The sequence below is a fragment of the Triticum urartu genome, chromosome 1A (genome assembly GCF_056163025.1).
Source record: "Triticum urartu cultivar PI428250 chromosome 1A, HENAU_Tu73, whole genome shotgun sequence".
NCBI lineage: Eukaryota > Viridiplantae > Streptophyta > Magnoliopsida > Poales > Poaceae > Triticum > Triticum urartu.
In genome coordinates, this window is record NC_141873.1 from 579,987,975 (window position 1) to 580,014,587 (window position 26,613).

General features: G+C 46.7%; 1 protein-coding gene and 1 pseudogene across 1 annotated transcript; both read right to left on the minus strand.

Moving 5' to 3' along the window:
- Nucleotides 1–19,695: 19,695 nt before the first annotated feature.
- Nucleotides 19,696–23,531, minus strand: LOC147993008 (putative E3 ubiquitin ligase SUD1). Its single transcript, XM_087539196.1, has 4 exons — nucleotides 23,131–23,531; nucleotides 21,534–21,950; nucleotides 19,982–20,545; nucleotides 19,696–19,890 (listed from the first exon to the last, which is right to left on the minus strand). Exons 1-4 carry the CDS (start codon nucleotides 23,359–23,361, stop codon nucleotides 19,696–19,698), a joined length of 1,407 nt encoding a protein of 468 aa, XP_087395322.1. The 5' UTR covers nucleotides 23,362–23,531.
- A 363-nt stretch (nucleotides 23,532–23,894) lies between these two features.
- On the minus strand, nucleotides 23,895–26,232 carry LOC147993009 (uncharacterized; annotated as a pseudogene).
- Between the last annotated feature and the right edge of the window lie 381 nt (nucleotides 26,233–26,613).

Here is a 26,613-nt window from a genome sequence, read left to right on the forward strand (position 1 = left end):
ATCTATAATTTTTTATTGTTCCATGCTATTATATTATTTGTTTTGGATGTTTATATGCATTAATATGCTATTTTATATGATTTTGGGGACTAACCTATTAACCTAGAGCTCAGTGCCAGTTCCTGGTTTTTCCTTGTTTTAGAGTTTCACAGAAAAGGAATACCAAACAGAGTCCAAATGGAATAGAACTTTCGCGATGATTTTTCTTGGACCAGAAGACACCCAGGAGACTTGGAGTGCAAGTCAGAAGAGCCATGAGGTGGCCACAAGGGTGGAGGGCGCGCCCCCCAACCTTGTGGGCCCCTCGGTGATCCCCTGCCCTAGATCTTCCTCCTATATATTCTCAAATATCCCAATAACTTCCAGGGGAGCCACGAAACTACTTTTCCACCGTCGTAGCCTTCTTTACCTGTGAGATCCCATCTAGGGGCCTTTTCGGAGGGCTTCTACATCAACACCATTGCCTCTCCGATGAAGCGTGAGTCGTTTACCACAGACCTACAGGGCCATAGGTAGTAGCTAGATGGCTTCTTCTCTCTCTTTGATTCTCAGATACAAAGTTCTCCTCGATGTTCTTGGAGATCTATTCGATGTAATACTCTTTTGCAGTGTGTTTTCCAAGATCCGATGAATTGTGGATTTATGATCAGCTTATCTATGAATATTATTTGAATCTTCTCTGAATTCTTATATGCATGATTTGATATCTTTGCAAGTCTCTTCAAACTATCGATTTGGTTTGGCCAACTAGATTGGTTTTTCTTGCAATGGGAGAAGTGCTTAGCTTTGGGTTCAATCTTGCGGTGCTCGATCCTAGTGACAGAAGGGGAACCGACATGTATTGTATTGCTGCCATCGAGAATAAAAAGATGGGGTTTTCATCATAATGTTTGAGTTAATTCCTCTACACATGATGTCATCTTGCTTAAGGCGTTACTCCGTTTTTTATGAACTTAATACTCTAGATGCATGCTGAATAGTGGTCGATGTGTGGAGTAATAGTAGTAGATGCAGAATCGTTTCGGCCTACATGACACAGACGTGATGCCTCTATTCATGATCATTGCCTTAGATATCGTCATAACTTTGCGCTTTTCTATCAATTGCTCGGCAGTAATTTGTTCACCCACTGTCATAATTTCTATCTTGAGAGAAGTCTCTAGTGAAACCTATGGCCCCCGGGTCTATTTTCCATCATATAAGTTTCCGATCTACAATTTCAGTTTCCTATTTATTTTCTTTGCAATCTTTTACTTTCCATTCCATAAACTAAAAATACAAAAAATATTACATTACCTCTTATCCATCTATATCAGATCTCACGTTGCAAATAACCGTGAAGGGATTGACAACCCCTTTATCGTGTTGGGTGCAAGTTGGTGTTTGTTTGTGTAGGTATTCGATGGCTTGCACGTTGTCTCCTACTGGATTGATACCTTGGTTCTCAAAAGCTGAGGGAAATACTTACTCTACTTTGCTGCATCACCATTTTCTCTTCAAGGAAAAAACCAACGCAAGCTCAAGAGGTAGCATAGATCGTCATGGGCCTCCTTGAGATGGCCTACTAGCGAACCGCCACCGGCGTCCTCGGCCGGGCCCACCTGGCTGGGAGATGATGTGATGAGTGACCCCTAATCCAGGGCATCATCACATACCATGCAATTCATCTCATACACAGGGTGCATGTCATGCTTAAACAAATTGGATACCACAACACAAATTCCGAAGGAAGTATTGAAGATACATAACACATCTCTTACACATGAGCAACTAGTTAAGTACAAACAATGGTAACAACATTAGGACTGTTCATACTCACAAGATTTATACATAGTTAATAAAAGTAACAACATGAGCATAATCATAAAATAACTTGTGGCAGTGAAGTATTAAGGCATAACAAGGTATAAAGTAAGCAAGCCATAAGCATGAACTAGTACAGAATTGGGCCTTGCATGTGGTTTTGGTACATAGAGCGGAGGCGATTCCTCGTTCCGCCTCAAAGCCTGTTTCCTAGAATCCGCCTGTAATGATTTTTCTGCACAAGTGGTTTCCTCTGTGTAACTACCTCCATTGTTTGTACCGCCTGAAGCAGTTTCTAGTACACAACTGCCTCCAATTTTTTGCATCAGCGCAAGCATATTTGCGTCAACCATAGCGTCCAGTGTTATTTAATAAAATCATTGTGGCCTCCGGGGGCTAGCATGCCGCCAAATCTTGCGTAGGCGGCCTCTCACAAGTCTGGAAGTATTGTGGCGGTTGCAAACGCCCGGCACGCGTGTCCGGGGTGTGCCCCCCTCACGGACGGCACCGCCGCCGGCACCTGGAGGGGGGAAACGGACGCGTGGGGTCTACACGGAGGGGATCTTGCTATGGGTCTGGCCCGGATGTTGCTCCAAAGTGTTCCTATGGGCTGACCTAACACAACCGGGTGGGGAGGTCCACTGGTCAAAGCCCGTCCGTGCAAAGTCAAAGGGCTAGATCTCGTGGTCAAACGCTACAGGGTTAGGCGGGACTGGGGCACTGGGGGTAGCAATGCCACCGGAGCGTCGCACCGGGCCCTCATACATGTGGGGTGGTGTGGTGGCATGTCCGAAGAGGCGGGACGCGTCTCCGGTGCGTGTCCCCCCCTCACGGACGGCGATGACACGGTAGTAGACATTCTGCCTAACCCTGTAGTGTTTGACCCCGTCCCGCCTAACCCTGTAGTGTTTGACCACGGGATCAATCCCTTTGACTTTGCACGGACGGGCTTTGACCAGTGGACGTATTCACTTGGTTGTGTTAGGTCAGCCCATAGGAACACTTTGGAGCAACATCCGAGCCAGATCCACGGGAAGATCCCCTCCGTGTAGACCCAACGCGTCCGTTCCCCCCCTCCAGGTGCCGGCGGCGGCGCCGTCCGTGAGGGGGGGGCTCACCCCGGAGACGCGTGCCGCCTCTTCAGACATGCCACCACACCACCCCTCATGTATGAGGGCCCGGTGCGACGCTCTGGTGGCATTGCTACCCCCCACCAGGGCCCCCGTCCCTCCGTGTAGACCTCACGGGCGTGGCTGCCGCCGTGTCCCGAAGGGGGGAAACGGCCACGTCGGGCCGACACGGAGGGTATCTTTGGGTGGGTTGGGCCGGGATGGTGTTGGGGGTGCAGCTATGGGCTGGGCTACAAAAATCAGGTGAAAAGGTCCACCGGTCAGACCCAGTCCGGCGCAAATCAAAGAGCTAGATCCGGCGGTCGTCTATGTCAGGGTTAGATGGGACGGGGTGGCGAGGTGGAACTTTTTTTTACAGTGTGCTGAGAGCCAGACATTAATAGTTACATTTTGTTAGGACATTTTTTAAATAAATTGAATTTAATGTAAACAAAAAACAAAAAAAGCAGGTATGCCGACGGCACAACAGTCGGCATAGGTGGAAAGAACCTATGTCGACGACTATACCATCGGCATACCTCACACCTTATCCAACCTGGCACCCCACGCCCCGACCACTCATTCAACCACTCATCCACCCTCCTCGCTCGATCCAGCCCCGCCGCCACTCGATCCCCGCCCTCCGCCGCTCGATCCCCGCCCTCCGCCACTCGATCCCCCCGCCACCGGCCATCCCAGCCCCGCACCGCCGACGCCCCTATCTGCACCGCTGCCGCCCCCGTCCTGGCCGCATCGCACCGACCCCTCCCCACGCTCCTCGCCCGCCCCGCATCGCCGCTGGTCGTTCCCGGCCGCCCCGCACCGCGCGGCCCCGTCCCGGGACTGGCCCCGTCGTCCTCGCCCCCTTCCCGACCCTCCTGCTCGTTGTGAGCTGGCTGCGGCCACGGCTCCGGCGTTCCAACGCCCCCTTACCGGCCCTCCTCTGCTGCTGGTGAGCACCGGGGAGCCCCCAGCCGCCCACGCTCCGCCACCCGTTGCCGGCCCCTCCGACACCACCTCCGCCACCACATCCCCTGCTCCCTCGGTGAGCTCCCCCGTCATCCTGCCGCTCCCCCCGCTGCTGCCGTTGCTCCCCTGCCGCTGCTGTGCTGCTAGATGAATGGATGGATAGATAGTTAGATAAATAGATTTTTTGTATGTTTTTTCTTCTTCTTGCTACTGTTTTTAGGTGGATGGATGTATGGATAAATTTTTCTTAGATGGATTCATGGATGTTGTTAGAATCATAGATGGTGGATGGATGGAATGTCGGTGAATTTTTTTAGAAACTTTGTTTGTCATATATTTAATGTTAGGTCATGTTGACGAATGTATGTGGTAAAGTTAATGATAGATGAATGGATGGATGGATGTTGGACAAAATTTGACACTTGACTGAGATGTGATGATCTTGTTATTTTTTTGATACTCATAATGATCTTGATAAAATAATTGAAGACAAAATTTTGAGACTTACTAAGATGTGATGATCTTGCTAAAAAATGATACTCATGATGATCTTGCTAAAAAAATAGAAGACAAAAGTTTGACACTTTACTGAGATGTGATGATCTAAGTTGTTCTTTCGGTGGAATTTGCAGGCTTTGTGGTGTCGCATTTCGTCGGAGTGACCGTTGTACGACGCGTTGGTCCCCCTGAGCATCCCTCTGCTGTTCGACTACTTCCTCTACAGCCGAGGGTGAGCTACAAGTCCATCCCCTCCATTTTTTCATATCACTAGATTTCATTCTCAAGTCAACTGGCGTAACCTAGGCGTCTCCCGTCCGAAAGGGTTGCATGGATAAATATGCATTCAATTGCATATTTATCACCGCAGCTCTTTTGAATTGTCCAGCGTTTTCCACGGACAGCCCGAGGATGTGTAGATTGGGTATGTTCTCCATGTTCTACCCCGTTCCGAGACAGGATTTCGGCGGCGCCTTCCCATTGTTCTCCGGAGCACATTCTCTTGGCTATTTTCCGAGACGTGTATCTGGAGAACAGCGGGGAGGTGCTGCCGAAATTTTGTCTCGGAATGGGGTAGAATGGAGAACGTACTCAATCTACACATCCTCGGGTGGGATTAGGACCCATCTTTACCTATTAGAGATGTAGGTGGACTAAACGCGGTAGAAACTGAAATTTTGATGCCATTAATTTAAGTGAATCCTTAATTATGTTGTGTGGGTTGCAAAAAAGCAGAGGATGGCAGATAATCAGTGGATGTATAGTGGTTTTATCCGTCAGAATCGAGTAACACCAGAGTGGATCGCGAAAACCGATGTGTATTTGAAAGAGATATTCCGTCGTCCAATGAGAATTATCCCACCATGCCCCTATGCGAGATGTGCCAGACGTCACCGTAGAAATCAGACGGACATGAGTGAGCACCTTCGCACGCACGGATATATGCCAAACTTTGACATGCCGCCGATAAACATAGCCGAGCAGGACCGTGGTAGAGAGGAGGTGATGCGACAACGCATCGATGGATATGAGGACGACGGGGTCAGGGACATGCTAGATGATGTCATTGTTGCAGAAACGGCAAATGCGACACCTTCAGAGAATGAACCGGAGGAGCCGGAGGCAACCGCAAAGGCCTTCTTGGAGGTCTTGGCCTCGTCGAAGAAACCTCTTTATGCGGGTGCGAAAATATCTCAGCTGGATGCCATCTCGCAACTGATTGCAGTCAAGGCTGAGTACGGCTGTAGCCAAAAATGCTTCGAAGCATTCCTGGGAGTATGGGCTAACAGCCTCCCTGAGGGTCATGAACTGCCGAAAAGCATGTACGATACAAAGAAAATCATGAAGGCACTCTCTATGGATTATGAGAAAATAGATGTTTGCCCGAAGAATTGCCTTTTGTTTAGGCATGAGTATGCGGATGACAAGTACTGTAGGAAGTGCGGTTCGTCTCGGTACATTGAGGTGGTCGGTGAGGATGGTGAGAAAAAGCAGCTAACCATCTCCGTTAAGGTTCTTCGGTACCTTGATTTTATAAAAAGACCGCAGCGCCTTTTCATCACGAAGGAGTCTGCCAGAATGATGAAGTGGCACAAGGAAGGTATAAGGTATAATCCAAAAAAATCATACATCCATCGGGAGGGGAAGCATGGAAGTCATTCGATGAAGAATACCCCGAGGAAGCAGCCGATGCTGGGAATGTCAGAATAGCCATATCATGTGATGGGTTGAATCCATATGGTATGTCGTCCAATCCATACAGCTGCTGGCCTGTGTCTGTAATTCCGCTCAATCTTCCTCCCGGTGCCCTAATGCAACGGAAGACCATGTTCTTGTCGCTCATCATTCCGGGGCCTGACTACCCGGGGAAGCAATTCGGTGTGTTTATGCAACCGCTTGTGGATGCTTTGCACCATTCTTGGTACTTTCCGAGGTTGACATACGACCGGGATCTGCAGAGAAATTTCTTGGTGAAAGTTTGGTTGCACTATTGCATGCATGACTTTCCCGGCTATGCTCTATTCTACGGATGGTGTACAAGTGGTAAGATGCCATGCCCAATGTGCATGCAGGCTCTGCGAATGATTTGGCTGAGTAAGGGTGGCAAGTATGTAGCCTTTGACCTGCATCGACAGTTCCTCCCTCCAGACCATCCAGACAGGGAAGACAAGAAGAACTTCATGAAAGGCCGGGTTGTTCATGAAGTAACCGAGATTCCAACATTTTCGGGGGCAGATGTTCTTGCTCAGCTAAAAGCTCTCAAGCCTAAAGTCAAAGGCAAAGCCAAAGCCAAAGCCAAAGGCTTCGAGGGATATGGTGAGACGCACAACTGGACGCACATTACCCCCTTCTCGCAGCTTCCCTATTTCAAGGACCTCAAACTTCCTTACAATATTGATGTGATGCACACCGAAAAGAATGTGGCAGAGTGCCTTTTCCACACAATCCTCAACATTCCTGATAAGACGAAGGATAACGTAAAAGCTAGAGCCGATCAACAGAGAATTTGTGATAGAACACGCCTGAACATGAAGCCTCCCACAGGCGGTCGAAAAAACTGGTTCAAGCCAGATGCTGACTTTGTCCTTAAACCGCCAGAAAAAAAAGAAGTACTTATCTGGCTGAAACAAATTTTGAAGTTCACTGATGGTTATGCATCGAATATAAGTAAGGGAGTCAATCTTTCAACGGGCAAAGTGACCGGCCTGAAGAGTCATGACTACCATGTATGGATTGAGCGGATAATGCCGGTGATGGTTCGAGGCTATGTCCCCGAGCATGTCTGGCGAGTGCTTGCCGAGCTTAGCCATTTCTTCCGCACGCTCTGTGCTAAAGAAGTAAGTAAAGAGGTGATTGAAAAATTGCATAAGAAGGCACCGGAGTTGATAGTCAAGCTAGAGAAGATCTTTCCGCCAGGCTTCTTTACTCCGATGACACATCTCATTCTGCACCTCGCGAACGAGGTATTGTTGGGGGGCCCTGTGCAAAATCGCTGGCAGTACGGCCCTGAGAGGCAGAACAAGCATCTCCGACGGAAATGTGGAAACAAAGATAAGATTGAAGCTTCCATAGCTGAGGCAGTTATCCTAGAGGAGGTGTCAGACCTCAGGACATCATACTATCCAGACCACGTTCCCCATCTGCATAACAAGGTGCCTCGATACAATATAGAAGAGCCCAAGTATCAACCCAGGCTCGATCTATTCAACGCGCAAGGTGGGAGGGCTGGGGCCTCGAAATCTTATAACATGCCACGACAAGAGTGGGAGGACCTCATGTTCTATATCTTGCACAACATCAAGGAAGTTGAGGAAGTGTGGATGAGGTAATACCACTACACCATTCCTTTATGTCTTCCACATCATCATGTTTCATGTTCACTTAGTCCCGGTCTAACACCGCTTATCTTTTTTTAGTGATTTCGTTCAAGAGGAATGGACGGGAGTGAATCCTCCTACTGAGGTGGAGGCACTTACTCTTCTCCGTCATGGAAACCCTGGACGTAAAAATTTTGTTGCTTGGTTCATGGAGAAAGTAATTTTCCACACTCCCCTATTAAATACCTACTTCAACATTTATTAGTTAACCGAACTAATGCACGCAACAATTTCCATTATACTTGTAGGGAAAAGATCCGAACATATCTATGGATGATGAATTGAGATGGGTTTCCATGGGTTTTGACCCTGCCGTCATGACATGTAAAAAGTATGATGTGAATGGGTATCGCTTCCATACAGAGGAGCACCAAAACAGCCGCCCCGATCCCAAAACTATAAATACTGGAGTGTACACCCCCGGTCAAAATTCATTAGACTACTACGGAAGGGTACAAAATATATACGAGGTTAAATTTCGCCAGGGGCGTGAGACCCTAAGTCTGCCTGTGTTCAAATGCCGATGGTTCGATCCGCGGGAGGGGGTAAAACATACGCCTTCCATTGGTTTGGTCGAAGTTAAACCATTAACCGTCTATGCCGGAGCCGATCTCTTCATTGCGGCTACCCAAGCTACACAAGTATATTATCTTGCTGAAGTTATATTGGCCGGGGTTGTACTGTCCTGATCCAGTCAGGCAGCCGAACCGTCGGGTTTTGGCCACGAGCTGGAACCACTGGGAAGCGGCCCGCCACGCGGACCATGAGACCCATGCCAAGGCCGTGATCACTACTTTCTGGGTGAGTTCTCTTCAGAAGCACAAGTCCATTCTAGTTTCATGAATGATTTAACTCATGGCTTCTTCCATTCTTGTTTCATGCATGATTGTAGACATTCTATCGAGTTCTTCCGGAGCATAGGGCTAGAGCGGACCAGATCGTGTTGCGCCAATGCAAGAAGAAGGCCCACCAGATGCAGTACGAGGTGCGCTATGTGGCCATCTCCACATACTACCACGACTATCTTGGTGTGAAGATGACCAAGGAAGAAGCGCGGAGGATGGGCATTACCTTGGAGAGGCCCGAGTTCTTGGCGGTAAGTATAAAAGATTTTTCATTATGCTTTCATATATTATGCTTTCATTATGCTTTCATTACCTTGTGGTACATTATGCTTTATGCTTTATGCTTCCATAACACCAATTTGGACACACCTACATGCCATTATGCTTTTATTATGTAGGTGTGTCCAAATTGGTGTTATGGAAAAGACGAGTCCTGGGCGGCATTGGTGGATCTTTGGTGTGATGAGGCTGGAGCCTGGGCGGCTATGAGAACCAAAAATAAGGCTAACCGAGGGACGGAGGGAGTACATGCTCAGGGAAACCGAAACCACTATCTCCACAAGGCAGTTAATGTATGACTAACCCCATTAAACATTCTTCTTCTATTTACCATCACTTTCTTATGTATGACTAACCTCTGTTTGGTGGTGCAGGAGGAGAAACTGAAGCGGCCGCTCTCAGACATGTAGGCGTGGGAGAACGCCCATACGCGGAAGGACTCCAATCCTGGCGAGCCCCAGTACTACGGCAAGAAGACCGCGGGGAGGAAGCAGGCCTACTCCGAAGCGTATCTGAAGTTTCATCCTGACACACCTGACCCCATTGCGGCGCCTCTGGACGACAGGGCGGTGGTGAGCATGGGGCCCAAGGAGCACGGTCGGGAGGCGGTTCTCGATGCTGTGATCACTCCTAGTATCTCCTACACACAGCTTCGTCGGATCGACCCGAGCCTGAGCCAGCGCACGAGCCAGCCAGTGACCAGTACACAGTCCCTCTTTCAGGAGCAACAATCTGTAAGTATTTTCCCTCTTATCTTCATTGTGTTGGGGAACGTTGCAGAAAACAAAAAATTTCCTACTCGTTTCACCAAGATCATCTAGGAGTTCATCTAGCAACGAGTCATTGGATGCATCTACATACCTTTGTAGATCGCGCACGGAAGCGTTCAAAGAACGGTGATGATGTAGTCGAACACGACGTGATCCAAATCGCCGATGACCAAGCGCCGAACGGACGGCACCTCCGCGTTCAACACACGTACGGGACGGGAGACGTCTCCTCCTTCTTGATCCAGCAAGGGAGAAGGAGAGGTTGATGAAGATCCAGCAGCACGACGGCGTGGTGGTGGATGCAGGGTGTCACAGTAGCAGGGCTTCGCCTATACTACGCGAGAGAGACGTAACGGGGAGAGAGGGAGGCGCCAGGGGCTGTTTACTCAAGTCCCTCCTCTCCCCCACTAATTATAGGAGGGCCAAGGGGGGTGGTGCGCAGCCTAGGAGATCTGATCTCCTAGGTGCGGCGGCCAGGGGGAGGATTCCCTCCCCCCCCAAGGCACCCAGAGGTGCCTTCCACCACTTGGACTCCTCCCCCTTGGAAACCCTAGGCGCATGGGCCTAGTGGGGCTGGTGCCCTTGGACCATGAAGGCCAAGGCGCACCCCCTACAGCCCATGTGGCCCCCCGGTACAGGTGGCCCCACCCGGTGGGCCCCCGGGACCCCTCCGGTGGTCCCGGTACAATACCGATAACCCCGAAACTTATCCCGATGGCCGAAACAGCATTTCCTATATATAATTCTTTACCTCCGGACCATTCCGGAACTCCTCGTGATGTCCGGGATCTCATTTGGGACTCCGAACAACATTCGGGTTTCTGCATATACATATCTTCACAACCCTAGCGTCACCGAACCTTAAGTGTGTAGACCCTACGGGTTTGGGAGACAAGCAGACATGACCGAGACGACTCTCCGGTCAATAACCAACAGCGGGATCTGGATACCCATGTTGGTTCCCACATGCTCCACGATGATCTCATCGGATGAACCACGATGTCGAGGATTCAATCAACCCCGTATGCAATTCCCTTTGTCAATCGATATGTTACTTGCCCGAGATTCGATCGTCGGTATCCCAATACCTCGTTCAATCTCATTACCGGCAAGTCACTTTACTCGTACCGTAATGCATGATCCCGTGACCAGACACTTGGTCACTTTGAGCTCATTATGATGATGCACTACCGAGTGGGCCCGGTGATACCTCTCCGTCATACGGAGTGACAAATCCCAGTCTTGATCCATGCCAACCCAACAGACACTTTCGGAGATACCCGTAGTCTACCTTTATAGTCACCCAGTTACGTTGTGACGTTTGGTATACCCAAAGCACTCCTACGGTATCCGGGAGTTACATGATCTCATGGTCTAAGGAAAAGATACTTGACATTGGAAAAACTCTAGCAAACGAACTATACGATCTTGTGCTATGTTTAGGATTGGGTCTTGTCCATCACATCATTCTCCTAATGATGTGATCTCGTTATCAATGACATCCAATGTCCATAGTCAGGAAACCATGACTATCTGTTGATCAACGAGCTAGTCAACTAGAGGCTTACTAGGGACATGTTGGTGTCTGTTATTCACACATGTATTACGATTTCCGGATAATACAATTATAGCATGAATGAAGACAATTATCATGGACAAGGAAATATAATAATAAAGCTTTTATTATTGCCTCTAGGGCATATTTCCAACAGTCTCCCACTTGCACTAGAGTCAATAATCTAGTTACATTGTGATGAATCGAACACCCATGGAATTCTGGTGTTGATCATGTTTTGCTCTAGGGAGAGGTTTAGTCAACGGATCCGCTACATTCAGGTCCGTATGTACTTTACAAATCTCTATGTCTCCAGCTTGAACATTTTCACGGATGGAGTTGAAGCGACGCTTGATGTGCCTTGTCTTCTTGTGAAACCTGGGCTCTTTGGCAAGTGCAATAGCTCCAGTGTTGTCACAAAAGAGTTTGATTGGCCCCGACACATTGGGTATGACTCCTAGGTCGGTGATGAACTCCTTCACCCATATTGCTTCATGTGCTGCCTCCGAGGCTGCCATGTACTCCGCTTCACATGTAGATCCCGCCACGACGCTCTGCTTGCAGCTGCACCAGCTCACTGCTCCACCATTCAACATATACACGTATCCGGTTTGTGACTTAGAGTCATCCAGATCTGTGTCGAAGCTAGCGTCGACGTAACCCTTTATGACGAGCTCTTCGTCACCTCCATAAATGAGAAACATTTCCTTAGTCCTTTTCAGGTACTTCAGGATATTCTTGACCGCTGTCCGGTGTTCCTTGCCGGGATTACTTTGGTACCTTCCTACCAAACTTACGGCAAGGTTTACATCAGGTCTGGTACACAGCATGGCATACATAATAGAACCTATGGCTGAGGCATAGGGGATGACACTCATCTCTTCTATTTCTTCTGCCGTGGTCGGACATTGAGCTGAGCTCAATTTCACACCTTGTAATACAGGTAAGAACCCCTTCTTAGAATGATCCATATTGAACTTCTTCAATATCTTATCAAGGTATGTGCTTTGTGAAAGACCTATGAGGCGTCTTGATCTATCTCTATAGATTTTGATGCCTAATATATAAGCAGCTCCTCCAAGGTCCTTCACTGAAAAACTCTTATTCAAGTAGGCCTTGATGCTGTCCAAGAGTTCTATATCATTTCCCATCAAAAGTATGTCATCCACATATAATATGAGAAATGCTACAGAGCTCCCACTCACTTTCTTGTAAATGCAGGCTTCTCCATAAGTCTGTGTAAACCCAAACGCTTTGATCATCTCATCAAAGCGAATGTTCCAACTCCGAGATGCTTGCACCAGCCCATAAATCGAGCGTTGGAGCGTGCACACTTTGTCAGCATTCTTAGGATCGACAAAACCTTCCGGCTGCATCATATACAATTCTTCCTTAAGGAAACCATTAAGGAATGTCGTTTTGACGTCCATTTGCCATATTTCATAATCGTAGAATGCGGCAATTGCTAACATGATTCGGACGGACTTTAGCTTCGCTACCGGTGAGAAAGTCTCATCGTAGTCAACCCCTTGAACTTGTCGATAACCCTTAGCGACAAGTCGAGCTTTATAGATGGTCACATTACCATCCGCGTCTGTCTTCTTCTTAAAGATCCATTTATTCTCTATGGCTCGCCGTTCAACGGGCAAGTCAGTCAAAGTCCATACTTCATTTTCATACATGGATCCTATCTCGGATTTCATGGCTTCTAGCCATTTGTCGGAATCCGGTCCCGCCATTGCTTCTTCATAGCTCGAAGGTTCACCGTTGTCTAACAACATGATTTCCAAGACAGGGTTGCCGTACCACTCTGGTGCGGAACGTGTCCTTGTGGACCTTCGAATTTCAGTAGGAGCTTGATCAGAAGTATCTTGATCATTATCATTAACTTCCTCTCTAGTCGGTGCAGGCACCTCAGGAACATTTTCTTGAGTTGAGCCATTTTCCGGTTCAAGAGGTAATACTTCATCAAGCTCTACTTTCCTCCCACTTACTTCTCTCGAGAGAAACTCTTTCTCTAGAAAGGACCCATTCTTGGCAACAAAGATCTTGCCTTCGGATCTGAGGTAGAAGGTGTACCCAATAGTTTCTTTTGGGTATCCTATGAAGACGCATTTTTCCGACTTGGGTTCGAGCTTTTCAGGTTGAAGTTTCTTGACATAAGCATCGCATCCCCAAACTTTTAGAAACGACAGCTTAGGTTTCTTCCCAAACCATAATTCATACGGTGTCGTCTCAACGGATTTCGACGGAGCCCTATTTAAAGTGAATGCGGCAGTCTCTAAAGCATAGCCCCAAAAAGATAGCGGTAAATCGGTAAGAGACATCATAGACCGCACCATATCCAATAGAGTGCGATTACGACGTTCGGACACACCGTTACGCTGAGGTGTTCCAGGCGGCGTGAGTTGTGAAACTATTCCACATTTTCTTAAGTGTGTGCCAAATTCATGACTCAAGTATTCTCCTCCACGATCTGATCGTAGAAACTTGATTTTCCTGTCACGTTGATTCTCAACCTCACTCTGAAATTCCTTGAACTTTTCAAAGGTTTCAGACTTGTGTTTCATTAAGTAGACATATCCATATCTACTCAAGTCATCAGTGAGGGTGAGAACATAACGATAGCCACCGCGAGCCTCAACACTCATTGGACCGCACACATCAGTATGTATGATTTCCAATAAGTTGGTTGCTCGCTCCATTGTTCCTGAGAACGGAGTCTTGGTCATTTTACCCATGAGGCATGGTTCGCACGTGTCAAATGATTCATAATCAAGAGACTCTAAAAGTCCATCTGCATGGAGCTTCTTCATGCGTTTGACACCTATGTGACCAAGGCGGCAGTGCCACAAGTATGTGGGACTATCATTATCAACCTTACATCTTTTGGTACTCACATTATGAACATGTGTAGTAATACGCCCGAGATTCATTAAGAATAAACCATTCACCATAGGAGCATGACCATAAAACATATCTCTCATATAAATGGAACAACCATTATTCTCAGATTTAAATGAGTAGCCATCTCGAATTAAACGAGATCCCGATACAATGTTCATGCTCAAAGCTGGCACTAAATAACAGTTATTGAGGTTTAAAACTAATCCCGTAGGTAAATGCAGAGGCAGCGTGCCGATGGCGATCACATCGACCTTGGAACCATTCCCGACGCGCATCGTCACCTCGTCCTTCGCCAGTCTCCGTTTATTCCGCAGGTCCTGCTGTGAGTTACAAATATGAGCAACGGCACCGGTATCAAATACCCAGGAGTCACTACGAGAACTGGTAAGGTACACATCAATTATATGTATATCAAATATACCTTTGGCGTTGCCGGCCTTCTTGTCCGCTAAGTATTTGGGGCAGTTCCGTTTCCAGTGACCCTTCCCCTTGCAATAAAAGCACTCCGTCTCAGGCTTGGGTCCATTCTTTGGCTTCTTCCCGGCAGCTTGCTTGCCGGGCGCGGCAACTTCCTTGCTGTCCTTCTTGAAGTTCTTTTTACCCTTGCCTTTCTTGAACTTAGTGGTTTTATTGACCATCAACACTTGATGCTCCTTCTTGACTTCTACCTCCGCTGATTTCAGCATTGAGAACAACTCAGGAATGGTCTTTTGCATCCCCTGCATGTTGAAGTTCATCACAAAGCTCTTGTAGCTTGGTGGAAGCGACTGGAGGATTCTGTCAATGACCGCATCATCCGGGAGATTAACTCCCAGCTGAGACAAGCGGTTATGCAACCCAGACATAGTGAGTATGTGCTCACTGACAGAACTATTTTCCTCCATCTTACAGCTGAAGAACTTATCGGAGACTTCATATCTCTCGATCCGGGCATGAGCTTGAAAAACCATTTTCAGCTCTTCGAACATCTCGTATGCTGCATGTCTCTCAAAACGCTTTTGGAGCCCCGGCTCTAAGCTGTAAAGCATGCCGCACTGAACGAGGGAGTAGTCGTCAACACGTGTCTGCCAAGCGTTCATAACGTCTTGGTTCTGTGGGACGGGTGGATCACCTAGCGGTGCTTGTAGGACATAATCTTTCTTGGCAGCTATGAGGATGATCCTCAAGTTCCGGACCCAGTCCGTATAGTTGCTGCCATCGTCTTTCAGCTTGGTTTTCTCTAGGAACGCGTTGAAGTTGAGGACTACGTGGGCCATTTGATCTACAAGACATAGTGTAAAATATTTTAGACTAAGTTCATGATAATTAAGTTCATCTAATCAAATTATTAATGAACTCCCACTTAGATTAGACATCCCTCTAGTCATCTAAGTATTACATGATCCGAGTTAACTAGGCCGTGTCCGATCATCACGTGAGACGGACTAGTCAACGTTGGTGAACATCTTCATGTTGATCGTATCTTCTATACGACTCATGCTCGACCTTTCGGTCTTCTGTGTTCCGAGGCCATGTCTGTACATGCTAGGCTCGTCAAGTTAACCCTAAGTGTTTTGCATGTGTTCCGAGGCCATGTCTGTACATGCTAGGCTCGTCAACACCCGTTGTATGTGAACGTAAGGATCCATCACACCCGATCATCACGGCGTGCTTAGAAACGACGAACTTTAGGAACGGTGCACAGTTAGGGGAGAACACTTCTTGAAATTGTTATGAGGGATCATCTTATTTACTACCGTCGTTCTAAGTAAACAAGATGCAAAACATGATAAACATCACATGTAATCAAATAATTAACATGACATGATATGGCCAATATCACATAGCTCCTTTGATCTCCATCTTGGGGCTCCATGATCATCTTGTCACCGGCTTGACACCATGATCTCCATCATCATGATCTCCATCATCGTGTCTCCATGAAGTTGCTCGCCAACTATTACTTCTACTACTATGGCTAACGCGTTTAGCAATAAAGTAAAGTAATTTACATGGCGTTTCTCAATGACACGCAGGTCATATAAAAGAATAAAGACAATTCCTATGGCTCCTGCCGGTTGTCATACTCATCGACATGCAAGTCGTGATTCCTATTACAATAGCATGAACATCTCATACATCTCATATAGATCATTCATCATTCATCACAACTTTGGCCATATCATATCACAAACCACTTGCTGCAAAAACAAGTTAGACGTCCTCTAATTGTTGTTGCAAGTTTTACGTGGCTGAATTAGGGTTCTAGCAAGAACGTCTTCTTACCTACGTTAAAGCCACAACGTGATTTGTCAACTTCTATTTACCCTTCATAAGGACCCTGTTCATCGAATCCGCTTCAACTAAAGTGGGAGAGACAGACACCCGCCAGCCACCTTATGCAACTAGTGCATGTTAGTCGGTGGAACCGGTCCCACGTAAGCGTACGTGTAAGGTTGGTCCGGGCCGCTTCATCCCACAATACCGCTGAAGCAAGAAAAGACTAGTAACGGCAAGAAATTTGACAAATCTACGCCCACAACTAATTGTGTTCTACTCGCGCAAGAAGAACTACGCATAAACCTGGCTCTGAAACCACTGTTGGGGAACGTTGCAGAAAACAAAAAATTTCCTACTCGTTTCACCAAGATCATCTAGGAGTTCATCTAGCAACGAGTCATTGGATGCATCTACATACCTTTGTAGATCGCGCACGGAAGCGTTCAAAGAACGGTGATGATGTAGTCGAACACGACGTGATCCAAATTGCCGATGACCAAGCGCCGAACGGACGGCACCTCCGCGTTCAACACATGTACGGGACGGGAGACGTCTCCTCCTTCTTGATCCAGCAAGGGAGAAGGAGAGGTTGATGAAGATCCAGCAGCACGACGGCGTGGTGGTGGATGCAGGGTGTCACAGTAGCAGGGCTTCGCCTATACTACGCGAGAGAGACGTAACGGGGAGAGAGGGAGGCGCCAGGGGCTGTGTACTCAAGTCCCTCCTCTCCCCCACTATATATAGGAGGGCCAAGGGGGGGTGGTGCGCAGCCTAGGAGATCTGATCTCCTAGGTGCGGCGGCCAGGGGGAGGATTCCCTCCCCCCCAAGGCACCCAGAGGTGCCTTCCACCACTTGGACTCCTCCCCCTTGGAAACCCTAGGCGCATGGGCCTAGTGGGGCTGGTGCCCTTGGCCCATGAAGGCCAAGGCGCACCCCCTACAGCCCATGTGCCCCCGGGACATGTGGCCCCACCCGGTGGGCCCCCGGGACCCCTCCGGTGGTCCCGGTACAATACCGATAACCCCGAAACTTGTCCCGATGGCCGAAACAGCATTTCCTATATATAATTCTTTACCTCCGGACCATTCCGGAACTCCTCGTGACGTCCGGGATCTCATCCGGGACTCAGAACAACATTCGGGTTTCTGCATATACATATCTTCACAACCCTAGCATCACCGAACCTTAAGTGTGTAGACCCTACGGGTTCGGGAGACAAGCAGACATGACCGAGACGACTCTCCGGTCAATAACCAACAGCGGGATCTAGATACCCATGTTGGTTCCCACATGCTCCACGATGATCTCATCGGATGAACCACGATGTCGAGGATTCAATCAACCCCGTATGCAATTCCCTTTGTCAATCGATATGCTACTTGCCCGAGATTCGATCGTCGGTATCCCAATACCTCATTCAATCTCGTTACCGGCAAGTCACTTTACTCGTACCGTAATGCATGATCCCGTGACTAGACACTTGGTCACTTTGAGCTCATTATGATGATGCACTACCGAGTGGGCCCGGTGATACCTCTCCGTCATACGGAGTGACAAATCCCAGTCTTGATCCATGCCAACCCAACAGACACTTTCGGAGATACCCGTAGTCTACCTTTATAGTCACCCAGTTACGTTGTGACGTTTGGTATACCCAAAGCACTCCTACGGTATCCGGGAGTTACATGATCTCATGGTCTAAGGAAAAGATACTTGACATTGGAAAAACTCTAGCAAACCAACCATACGATCTTGTGCTATGTTTAGGATTGGGTCTTGTCCATCACATCATTCTCCTAATGATGTGATCTCGTTATCAATGACATCCAATGTCCATAGTCAGGAAACCATGACTATCTGTTGATCAACGAGCTAGTCAACTAGAGGCTTACTAGGGACATGTTGGTGTCTGTTATTCACACATGTATTACGATTTCCGGATAATACAATTATAGCATGAATGAAGACAATTATCATGGACAAGGAAATATAATAATAAAGCTTTTATTATTGCCTCTAGGGCATATTTCCAACACATTGCTCACTTCATTTTCCGCATTTAGTAGTTTTATGAGTTCCATCATGTCATACCGTAGGCCTACATGGAGTACACACGCCAGGAGACCATGGCGTGGCATCAGAGGCTTTATGAACACCAAGTGCAGAGGGATAGCCAGATGCAGCAGGCTTTTCAGGATATGGCGGCCGGCAGGTGTCCTCAGTTCCCTCCAGCACAATGCCCTCCAGCACAACCAGTGCTGATGAGCTTTGAGGAGTTTGTGGCACAGAACGCTGGCCCCTCGCCGGTTATTTCATCCCCAATCTATTCACCCAAAGCATGTCATGCCTTTCAACACAGTCATATATCCCGTGCATATGTATTTTCAACATCCAGGGAACATGTGGATCTACCATTGGCGGTGGTCTTCGCAGCACTCCGGAGACACGGAGCCCGACCACTCCGATCCACGGAGGCGGAGGCGGAGATGGAGGCGGAGGCGGTCTTGGCGGTAGCGCTGCCGCTAGCAGTGACGACCTGGGCTTTGGCTGTCTTGGCGGTGACGACCTCCGTGGTGCTCGATGATCCTTGTGTGGTGATGATGCTTGAGATGACTTGTGTGTGGTGATGATCATTTAGATGACTTGTGTGCTTCTCTATATGCTTATGTTGGTTGTGATGATGTTCATTTAGAGACTTGTGTGTGATGATGCTTATGCATATATTGTTATGATGGTGCCGGATGATATCCCGTTGTGTTTTATATGTCTATCTCATCATATATATCTGCTGATATGTGCTGCTATTTGAATTGAATTGATCTAAAAACAAAGAGAAAAAAGAAAAAAAAAGCAAAAGCAAACTATGCCGACGGCTAGGCCGTCGGCATAGGGCTAGCGTGAGCTCCCAGTAGCTGACACGTGGGCGCCTATGCCGACGGCCTAGCCGTCGGCTTAGTTTAAAAACTGTGCCGACAGCTAGGCCGTCGGCATCGGCCCCCACGTGTCAGCTACTGGGAGCTCTGTATGAAGGACTATGTCGACGGCCTGGCCGTCGTCTTAGTTTCAAATTATGCCGTCGGCATAGCCCTGGTCCTAGAGCAGCGGCTGGTCGCCACGTGGCACACCTATGCCGACAGTCGAGCCGTCGGCATAGTTTTTGACTAAGCCGACGGCTAGGCCGTCGGCATAGTGGTGCCACGTGGTGACCGTTCGTTGGGCAGACTTGACGGCGGCCGCCGTTAGGCGTGATAGTTGCCGACGGCCAGGGCCGTCGGCATAGATGTACGGCCCCCATCGGCGTATCATATATGCCGACGGCTTTTCTATGCCGACGGCCTCCCTGGCTGTGCCGACGCATATGTTGCCGATGGCCCTATGCCGACGGGGGCCGTCGGCATAGGCCTATCCCGACGGGACTCAGGCCTATGCCGACGGCCCGCATAGGGGGCGATTCCGGTAGTGAATGGTTCATGAACATTATGTCTGACGAAGCTAATCATAATTCTTGGCTTCAACATCTACTCAAGAAAGAAGTACAACACACATTATACAGTGGAGCTGCATTATGCACATATTATTGGCATGATACAGATATAATATAATAAATACCTTTTGAATAATTGTGAAAAATCTGGGGCGCAGACTCAAAAAGGTGTGTCCAATAAACCAATGAACAGTAGTAGTAGCAGACGATGATGCAATCAGAAGTTTTAACCTCTGAGACATTATTGTTGCACCAAACATTTTTGAAGTACAGATATCAAGCAACCAACCAATGAACAGTGGGTGTAGTATAAATGTGTATAAAAGATTAACACCAATATTGGCAACAGTGATTAGATTTAATACCCCTCCGAAGAATATACGAGGCAACCTTGGAAACAAAATTGTGATCTCACTGAAGAATATACCAGACAGTCTTCTACAGAAAATTGCGATCATAAGGGGCTTGCCACCTAAGTATTGCTGAAAAGTAATCAGCCCAACATAAGATACGCCCGTAGTAAAGAGAAATATATATCCAACCAAAATAGTAGAAGCTGTCGAAATATAGGGGTTGACTTCACCCACATTGGCAATATTGAAAGGCGACATGCACCATAAATTTATCCTTCCAAGTGAGAATGGGAGAAAACCGAAAATGCAAGCAATGGCCATGTCAGCTATTAACACCTGATTAGACAAGCACATAGTCAGGATTTTCTGGAACTAAGTACCAAAAGACAAGCACAAGAAATGTTAGGTACTCGCAGTGGCGGAGCCAGAAAAATACATGGAAGTGGGGGGCGAGTGCTGTTAATCCATGTTGGGGAGGACCAGACAATAGAAATACAAGGTTTTAACAGCAAGTAAACAGTGATCTAATAGAACAATATGCATGTCCGCCACTGGGTACTCGCTGCCTAAAAGTTCAACTAAGCCACAACCCTATAGATACACCCATGGTAGAACTAGCCTCAGTAGCAGGCCCAATATTTTGAAGATTGGTATTACGAAAATAATAAAGCAAACATATTGTTTGAAAGAGTAAAATCTTCAAAAGAGCAGGTTTTGGCACCACCATGCACGCCCATGTTAAAAGAAATAATCTCCAACTACGACTTCTGCAAATTTCATAAAAGAATGGGCATATTTGAGGTTTGTCCAAAAGTAATTGGCCGCGGAGATGCAATTTTCTTACAAAAAATAACTGCATGTACACAACGAGCTATAAAACGTATACTTGTATTTTTCTTTCAAATTTTATGAATTCACTTTTGTTTCTCAGTCAGGTGAACTTGTGCTTGCGTGCATTTTATAGTGTGAAAGGATCTAAAGTTGAGGATGATAAAGAAAAAACAAATACTGGTGTCAGAAAGTATAATGCAAGCGAAAGAAAATGGGAAAGGTGCAAAATGACAGAAAACGAATTGTAGCAAGAGATATCAAACCCATGAATACTTTCTTCCTTGAACAAGTATCTACTAACTAAGCAAATGCTTCCTTCTGTAAAAAACTTGGTGGTTCACGTTTAGTATATATATCTAGCACATACAATTTTCAAAACTGGTGGGGCACCACTCCAGTAATATGGTCTAATAGTCATCCATTGTAGCATATATAGAAATGAAATAAATAAAGTGGCAGGCAAAAGGAATTGGTTGAGAAGAAAAAGGCATACCACCCAGCAAGCTTGAACAATAAGTAGCGCAAGGGTGTGCAATGCATCAATCCCCCTAATCCCTTGAGGCCGATTTCCCAGACGTTCAACCCAGCGCGTGAATGGCGCTACAGCGAATGGCACACACATCTGCGCAAGCACAACCGAGAGCACTGCCCGGGCGACAATGGAGGTGGTAGAGAGGCTTATGGAGAGCAGACCACGCGGCTGAGGAAAGCTCCTGGTGAGCAGTAGATGCCATGACGAGAAGTTGGTGAGGTGGTCGGCAGTTTCGCGGCAGACACATGCGATGAGGAAAACGGGGAGCAGCAGGCTCATGAGCTTGCCCGGCAAGCCCGCCATGAACCCCGACAAGGGCAGCCTTGCGGGGGCGTCCTCGGCGAAGAGAGGGAGGGTAGTCATTTCGTATCTGCAGACCTGCAACAATTATGCGATCCATCAGCATGGGCATCACATCAACAAGAAAAATAAGGATAGTCACACCTACAGCAATTAAGCACAAGCACTGCAGCAACAAGATGACACGAAATTTTCCCATTTCAGAAGGGATCATGGCAGGAAACATCACACCGCACATAGATCTGACTGAAACCAGCAGTAGACAAGACGGATCTGGACGGATCAGGGCGTGGGCAGCCACGGGAGCAGACAAGGGGGGGGGGGGGGGGGGGGGGGGGGGGCAGGGCCTAGGCTGGGCAAAAGAGGCGACCGCCCCGGGCCCCGAGAGGGGAGAAGCCCAACTAAAACTTACACTAGTAAGATCTATTAAGTATACATTACATCTAAAAGATTATTAAATGGAAAAAATAAAGCTTCAACTTGCAGAAGCATAAGTTCACATCACATACTGATAAGTTATACCACGCTTAGGCAAACCAACCCGACTGGCGGAGTTGAGTTCAAATACATTAGTCTCTCTTTATGATGCATGTCTTAGTATCATAATGAAAAGTATGATATCTCGATTTCAATGTTTAAAGCAATGCACAATTTTTAATTTGATAAACGTCTAGGCATCTTATTTGCACCAAACTAAACCAAGTGAATCTGGACAAGCATATTAGGTAATCGAATCATGCGTAAAAGTATAATTAACAACATTTTTGGTTCTTCGAATTACTACACCTAACATGCCACATTTTCTATGCCCTAGAAGTTTCCATGAATATGACCGCCTAATATACACTAGAAATCGCTATAAAAATATTTGTTAGTGTGTCTATAACTTACAAATCTCTATTATAATATTCAATATAATATTAAAAGATATATGAACACACGCATGTATATGCAAATGTGTATACACTACATCGTTTATGCAATATTAGAAAAATAAATATGAAAGATTGTCTTAACAATAAAGAAAAGTTTTGGTACATCATAAAAATTTCATTTCGTGGAATTGAAAATTTCAATTATATACATTACAGATGCATACCAATTAATAATATAAATGTTATTTGAAAAAATTATATGGCTAATTAATAAAAAATATTAATTAAAACTATAATTGATACACTTAGTTTAAAATAAGTATAAAAGTTTAATATGAAAAAAATTATTTTACATCGCTCCGGGCCCAAAAATACATCCAAACCTGGCAGCGGCGTTGGTGTCTGGTGGCGAACCACTGGAGCTGGCACTCGTCGTGGACGTGCCCCATAGTGCCTTGGCAGGCGCAGGGGTGGCGCAGCGGCCGTCCCACCACTCCGGGGCAGAAGCAGATTCGGCACAGCTCCTCCTCTGCGTCGTCGCCGATGTCTTCAGGGTGGTCCTCCTCTGGGAGCGCCATCTCCGGCGGAGCGGGATCTGCGGCGGCGGTGGCCATTGGAGGCGGTACTCGAACTCTCTGTCTGTTGTCTGCTGTCTGCTGTCTGAGTGCGTCTGCTCTGCTGTCCGAGACACACGCCGTGCGTGGTTTTATTGCCTCGGGCCGCGTGCGTTATGTGTCATGTGGGCCCAAGGGTTTGCAACACCCGTGCTCACGAGTTCAACGAAGTGTGTGAGATCTCGGTGGGTATCTCAAAATTTTGGGCCAAGCCCAAACGAATTTCAAGCATAACTCAAATTCGCCCAACAATCATTAACATTGAGTGAATTTTGATAGATTGAATTCTGAAAGAATTTCCAAATTTCAGATACTTCCTGTGTGGTCCAAAATTTACATGATTGCAAGATTTTAAGCAATCATCGGTCGTCAATGGAGATCCCATGACCAATAGAAATTCTCCACTGTTTTTATGGTGAAAGAACAACTGTTAATTAATTATAATCAGGAAAAGAAGATAATTTTTTTAAGCTAGGGGAAGGGGGTATTTTTTTGAAGCATGGAAGAGATTCTTTTTTGAAATAAAGATGATCTTAGATCTGATTAATCTCAAGGAAAATAAAAGCCACTACAATGGATAGACATCTGGACCTAGAACGACTAGTAAAAAATAAAATTACATTGAAAAGCATACTAGTCTTCCTCTTCCTCCAATCATATGCTACCCACCGAGGATTGGAAATTGCATTGAACCAACAGTAAAAGAAAGTGACACCTACAAACGCCCTCACCATACCAAACTTTGAAGACCGCAATATATAACCACTCATCCCTTGAGATGAAATCTATAAATCCTTAAAGCCACATCGGCTGGAGCATCACCCCGTGCAGAACAGTCTTGCAATGGCTCACCAAAAGTTCAGAGGGTTGGAGAAACCGGGCTAAGCTACAGAACAACATGGAAGATGAAGTCGAAGTGGCAAGATCTGGAAAGAACCAATAGATCCGGGGACACAAGCACGCACAAGCCCTTCGCCTATGCCAAATTGGACGTCGTCGAGGTAGGGAGAGAGCGAAGTGACGTTATTCCAACACGACATTGTCTCCACTAGCTCGTTGATGTCGCTCTAGAATCAAAAAACAAAGTAAAATAATACGAGACGGATGGGCGCTCAACCCTTTTTGCCGCCGACGAGGCCGCCGGACCGAAAAGAGGAGGGCCAAGGCGAAGACGTGTAGGGAAGCAGTGGCAAATGCTGCCGGCTAGGGTTGTCGCTGATTTCTAATTGAGCTGTAAATGGAAGGGATTATTAATTGAACCGGGATGTAGCTTTCTCACATGAACTATGTTTTTTTTTTCAAAAAGGACCCAAATATATTAAAAACGTTCATAAGAATATAGCACCCCACGCATAATACAAATTACATCAAGTACCCTAAACCGCTGAACGACCACTACCGCTGCCAAAACGAGCCGTCGATTGCCGCTCCCTACCGGAACCAGTTTGACCTTGTTAATGACAACCAGAAGTCTTCAGGCACGCGCCTCTTACGAATAGTGTCGTAGAGCCGCAGTCATTGCCATTTAACCCTTAAATCAATCTAATGCGCCTCACATGAAATCTCGCCGATGCGCACATATGGCGAGAAACCCTAACCATGCCGCCTCAAGGAGATGACAAAAATCTATGCCAGAGCTCCATCGACTCTGTCCAAATGGACGAATTCGAGAAGGATCAGAGCCCGAAAGACCAGCTCGAAGATGAAGCGCTGCCATCCGCCAGAACGCTGCCCCTCCAAGAAGAAGAAAACTAACTTTACCTACTAGCAGGAGTCGAGGCATCGAGATCGCTTCACAGAATCAACCACCCGAGTAGCAGGCAGTGGGCAGGTGGATCGACGGGCTTGCTAGCCAAGCTTGGAGGCAAACTATGATTTCGACAGACTAGATATGCCTTTGGCTTGGGTTGGACCGATGAGGTGAGGGGTGTGCATTAATGTTGCTCATGGTTCTTGGTTTGTTGAATTTCGTTTTCGTATGTTTCCAAAGAAGTTGGAGTGTGTTTTCACTCAGTTGGATCTGAGCAACTGTGAACTTGGATGGAGAGTGGTCTATATTTGCCGTCGAATTTGATTTGAGTTATGGAACAGAAGTGGCAAGGACATTGTTTGATCTTCGTTTTCATTGGTTCCAAAGGCAGGCTTTTTGGCTGGAAATTCAAATGGTAGTTTACATAGTTTCTTTTATTAGCTAAGGGGTGTGAGTATGTAAAGAATTTTGATCCCTCATTATAGCCGGGCACTGCCCTATGTTGGTCCATATGGTTATGAAACACAATATTATACTAAAAATTTATCCAAATATGTGCTTGTGTTGTACTGGTGTACTAGTTGGTTGCTAACTTGGTTTTACCTACAACGCTTCTAGGGCCACTAGTAGCTACTTATACCTAGTGCAGTGCCATAGAGCTATAGTTTGTTATGAGGACTAGGCCGGAATCTCACATATGCATGCATAGGATGGTTATACATTAAAAGTTAAGAGAGCAACTATACAATTATAAGGTGCAAGGTTCTAATTTATTTTGTCAGACATTGAAGTGATTCAGTTCGTATGTTTAAAATTGTTTCGATCACAACTATTCCTTTGTATATTGTTATTATAGATAGATGAAAATGATTCAAAGCCATCCTTCAGACTTGGGATTACCAGAAACAATCTATGCTCAGAGCAAACCCACAACCTTTGAAGCTTCTAGGCAAGCCCAACCGTCTTAGGATCCCCACAATCCCAAGACAAATGAGTCTCGAACTCCAGGCTCGTCTTTCTTTTTGTTTAAATGTATGAACTCTATTTCATATACATGGGACTGATACCCGATCATATAAATCTAATTTACGACTGCCATTAGTCCCATAATCACTTGTCATTTTCACAGCTAAGATGTTCTTTCATGTCTCTTTTTTTCTTCTCTCCCTTCACCTTCTTCCTTTCTCTCGGTTCCTCTTCTCCCGGGGATCACCTAGATCAGATAGCTCCAGGGCATTTGCTCCCTAAAGCTAGGAGCAATTCAGAATGCGGACTGGAATCCATCTATATCGTGCGATTATTGAAATGACCCAAATTACTTTGAAAAATAGATAAAATGCTTTCACGCAAAAAAAGAGGGTAAGATGTGTAATCAGGTTAAAATGGCATTCCCACCTGACCGAATGCCTTTACACATGCGGAATGGTTTTCTTGCTCCTCGTGCACAAGTATATGTCCTTCCTCCCTTTCCACTCCGTCGCCGCCTCCAAGAACCACCACAA